Here is a 4,321-nt window from a genome sequence, read left to right as displayed (position 1 = left end):
ATATTTTATCATTTTTATTAATCATGAATTTCAAAAAGGCAACAGAAAAATAAAAAAATGACTAGAATCACAATGGAACTGAAAAAAGAGATTGTTGAGAAATATGAAGGTGGCATGCATGTTTGAGATTTAACTGTTGCATACTGTATTCCAAGAATGATGATATCGACAATTGTGAAAAATAAAGACATTATTAAACCTGCTAATGTTGAGAAAGGGGTTAAATCAATTTCTAAACAGAGATTGAAGACATTAGATCATATTGAGAAATTGCTTTTGCTTTGGATAACTGAAAAACAGTGTGCTGGCAACAGTGTATCAGAAGCAATTATTTGCGAGAAAGCTAAAAAGATACATGCTGATCTCATGAAAAATCAAGCAGGAACTAGCCAGGAAAGCGAGGTGTTTAAAGCCAGCCATTTTTTTTTTTACATGAGAACGGATTAATCATTTTTACATTACTTCTTATGGGAAAGGTTGGTTTGGTATACGTCCTATTCAGTATAAGTCCAAACACCAGGAATGGATTAAGGTCGTATACCGAGGTTCCATTGTATATAATTTCTTTAATATTAAAAAAATTTAATGTTGAGAAATATGTAATGCCCTAATTTATATATTTGTGAAAAATTTTTTATTGCATGACAAATATACATTTTAATTATATATGAAAACCTATATAAAAATTATATATTATAATAATTACTATTGTTTTGATTACATTCAAATATGAATAATTTCATTTAGTAAATTATATATGTATATAATTATATGGGTGTTTGCATGTATGTTCTATTTTACTGAATACAAAAATATTCTTTAATTAAATCCAAACCATGTAATGAAAAAAATCTTAAAGTATAGTTTTTAACTTTTAAAACCCTAAAGTCAGGTTAGAGAACAATTGAATTCCAAAATTGGAATACTTGGAATAGAATGTTTTTGAATATTAAATTTAAAACATTGGAACATATAAAACAAACAGAGACTTAATGGTTATAAATATGTGAATTCACCATATACATATAAGGCAACCCCTATGAACTTGTTATTTGAGGGTCCAGCATGCCAGTAAATAATGTATATTCAATGTGTATTAGAGTTGCCATGTTCTTCACACAAGTAATGCCAGGCATACTATAATGTGTTACCATCTTTAAACTTGACACACTTGCCCGTCAGGCTGGCCTTGTATATTTTTATGGCCTCAAGGACCCTAATATGGTTGGTATGAAAGGCCTGTTTTATTCGCCTGGTACTAGGAAGGTTTGCATGCACTTTCAGGTCAGTGGCATGTGGATAGGGCAGTGTGCCTTTTGTTGTCAATGTTGTACTTGTGTTCCCACATCCTTTGTTGTATGGAATGTTTGGTGGAACCAATGTAAATCAAGTCTCTCTCCAGAGAGACTTGATTTACATTGGCCCTCACCAGACACTGTACACACCTGGGGTTCTAAGATCAATAGATTTGTCCTTTGCATTTTGTAATAATGCATATATTGATTGGGACTAGGGTTTCTCATTTCCCAGTCTTTTGCTTGTCCCAGGATCCCGGGATAAAAGTGAACTGTTTCCCGGGATCCCGGGAAATCCCGGGATAGAATTAATTATTTTTAAGGTATACAAAATATCTTGAAATCAAATGATATAATTATTTTCCATTTTTTAAAGTAATTTTAAAGTTTTGTAACCTCCAAAATCATATTAATAATGCTGTGTTAGGTCTATAGGCCTATAATAAAAATTACCTTTAAATAACGTAGAAATTTTCACAAATAGAAAAAAATTAATTAAAGTTTGCTGGAAACTGCATACAACAACAACAAAAAAAATGTTTTGAATTGAGTTAAAAATTAAAAAAATGAACTTCTAATTTAGAAGGTAATTTTCGTTTTTTAAATAAAATATAATACAAAATATTGCAAACTTTTATAAGATTTTAAAAAGCAAAGATGGTCAATACTCCGATAACTCACTCTAATTCTTATTTTAGTAATGAAAAGTCTTGCCACCGAGAATGCCCTTTCCGATTCAATTGATGTGATTGGAATAGTGTTTAATGCATTTAAGAGAAGACAGATATTATGTGTTTTTTCACCTGTAGCCTGGAAGATTTCGAGTTCGTTTTCGAGATTGTAGTACTTCTTTCGCTCTCTAGTATTCTTGATTTGTCTACCTTGGCTGCTTTAATAGCGGCATCAAGCTTAGAGCTCGATAATTCGGCAATTCATTTGGCTTTAATAATCAGGTTTATGAAGAAAAACTTCATACTTGCAGACTTTGTACTCGTTTGTATCCTTGCCCAATTTGCACAATCTGGCGTCAGGCATTTATTGAAGCTACTGGGCATGGTTAAAACTCAAGACAGCGTAAGCACAATTATTCCAGATATTACAGGTTCCGACAAGTAAAGAATTTTTATAGTCCTGCCACAAATAAGCTATATATTGATTATTGACCATTTGTGACATGCTATAACGAGCAAAAATTTAAAAAAAACTAATAGGTAGGTTTAAAATTAATAAATACAAATGTATTCTGACAGTGAATGAGTTAATTATGCTTTCTATTTGCAAAATTCCTCAACCTTAACACAAAATAAGAAAAAAAGTGAATTTTTAAGAAATTTGCGGGATTTCCTGGGATAAGAAAAATTTTCTGGGTTAAAAAAACAACCGGGATCCCGGGATCCCGTTTGAGAAACCCTAATTGGGACCTTTTGTAAGCCTGCTTGGTACCTGTTATGCCTGCTATTTCCTTATATAAGGCATGTAAGTATTGATTGTATTCTATTATGATGTGCTTAGAGTTAGGCATGTGATTCCAAGCTCCTTTGGAAGCCCTCTGGGTAATGGGGGTGCTGCTCCTGGCCCATTGGTTGGAGACGGCATGTGCCAAACCATGTATTAGGTCCCTTCTGTATCTGTGACTTGTTGCAATGTCCTCCAGATGTAGCTCCCTTACTGTGTCGTCCTAATTGGAAAGGTGTGTAAATGCCTGTCTAAATCTAACATTAAGCAATTTTCTGGTGTTACTGGCACTGTTGCCAAGTCACAAACAAACCTCCCACTAGTTCAAACTCCAGTTCTCACAAAATTTGAACACCTTCCCACTAAACATGCATCACATTGAGTCCAAGCTTGAGCACAGTGTTGAAGATTGCTAGGTTCATCATCATAGAATGCTCATAAAAGTACAGTACCTTATAAGACAATACTGTATAAATATAAAAATCACTTCCCTGAAATTCCCCACGAAAAATACTGTACATACCACAAAATTTCTCACAGTTGGTTCAATTTCTCACTACATTTAGTGGAAATCCATAAACCTCATAACATAAATTATCAGTGATAGCAGCATGCTTAGATGTTTTGATTAGTAGTCCAAATTGTGTTTTGCTGTGTCATTAAAAGTTAACTCCATAATGTTAAATTTATGTATGTGTTCAATTGTTTTCATTACATCAATTATATTTAAATTTAATTACATTTTTATTGTACTTAAATTATTAATTTATTAAAATCTGTAAGCTTGCAGTAATTTGGTAATTGAATGTAATGCTGTTTTGGTCTCATATATGTTGGATCACTTACATTGTATTGTGTCTTAATTTTAAGAATTTTATAAAATATTTAAGTCTAAATTATTATTTTCTATTTATTATTAGATAATTGACTAACATGTAAAAACAGAAATATCAAATTATTTAATGCTTCAGTGTCATCAATATTTAAAAATAATTAATTGGAAAGTAATTAATACAGTAAACTCCTGATTATCTGTGCGCAGATTATCCATACATGAATTTAATTTAAAAAAAATAATTATATGTGTATGTATTTTTTAAATAGTTGCTCGCTTTCATGTTTATGCATCCTATAAGTGTGCACATATTTAGATGTTTGAAGCGGGTGGTGGGGGTATCTGAAGTCAGCTGGACTGGTTTTAGTTAGGCCACTTCTTTCGCGTCAGACGTTTCTTTTTGGAGGAGAAAATGATAGTGAGTACATTTATACAAAGTATCATTTAGTTGCATGCTATAATACTTATTACAATTTAAGATTTGATTATATGTATGTATGTATAATACATATTATACATAATATTTTTTTCAAATAACTCTCCCACAAATACTTTTAGTGTAAAATTATGTAAAATAAGATGTTTTTTTTTTTTAAATTTTCAGATAAGTACCCTTAAAATGCCTAATAATCGAAAGAAAGTCGTACTTACTATAAAACAAAAACTAACGTTAATTGAAAAATTTGAAAAAGGTGAATCTACATGTTGTATTTTAGAAATAAATAATTATAGTTCG

The 4,321-nt window shown here is 31.1% G+C and overlaps 1 protein-coding gene across 1 annotated transcript in view; it reads left to right on the top strand.

Annotated features, from left to right (window-relative positions):
• LOC111632812 (SPRY domain-containing protein 7-like) overlaps nucleotides 1-4,321 on the top strand; it is a 27,228-nt gene that overhangs the window by 17,527 nt on the left and 5,380 nt on the right. Inside the window, exon 3 of the mRNA XM_023377341.1 lies at nucleotides 3,953-4,003. Coding sequence (XP_023233109.1) covers nucleotides 3,953-4,003 — 51 coding nt within the window. The remainder of the gene's footprint in view (nucleotides 1-3,952; nucleotides 4,004-4,321) is intronic.

This window comes from Centruroides sculpturatus, unplaced genomic scaffold, assembly GCF_000671375.1.
Source record: "Centruroides sculpturatus isolate CEXI.00-Female unplaced genomic scaffold, Cexi_2.0 scaffold119, whole genome shotgun sequence".
NCBI classification, from domain to species: Eukaryota; Metazoa; Arthropoda; class Arachnida; order Scorpiones; family Buthidae; genus Centruroides; species Centruroides sculpturatus.
The sequence above is the reverse complement of the archived record's forward strand: the minus strand, read 5'-3'. Positions and strand labels throughout refer to the sequence as shown.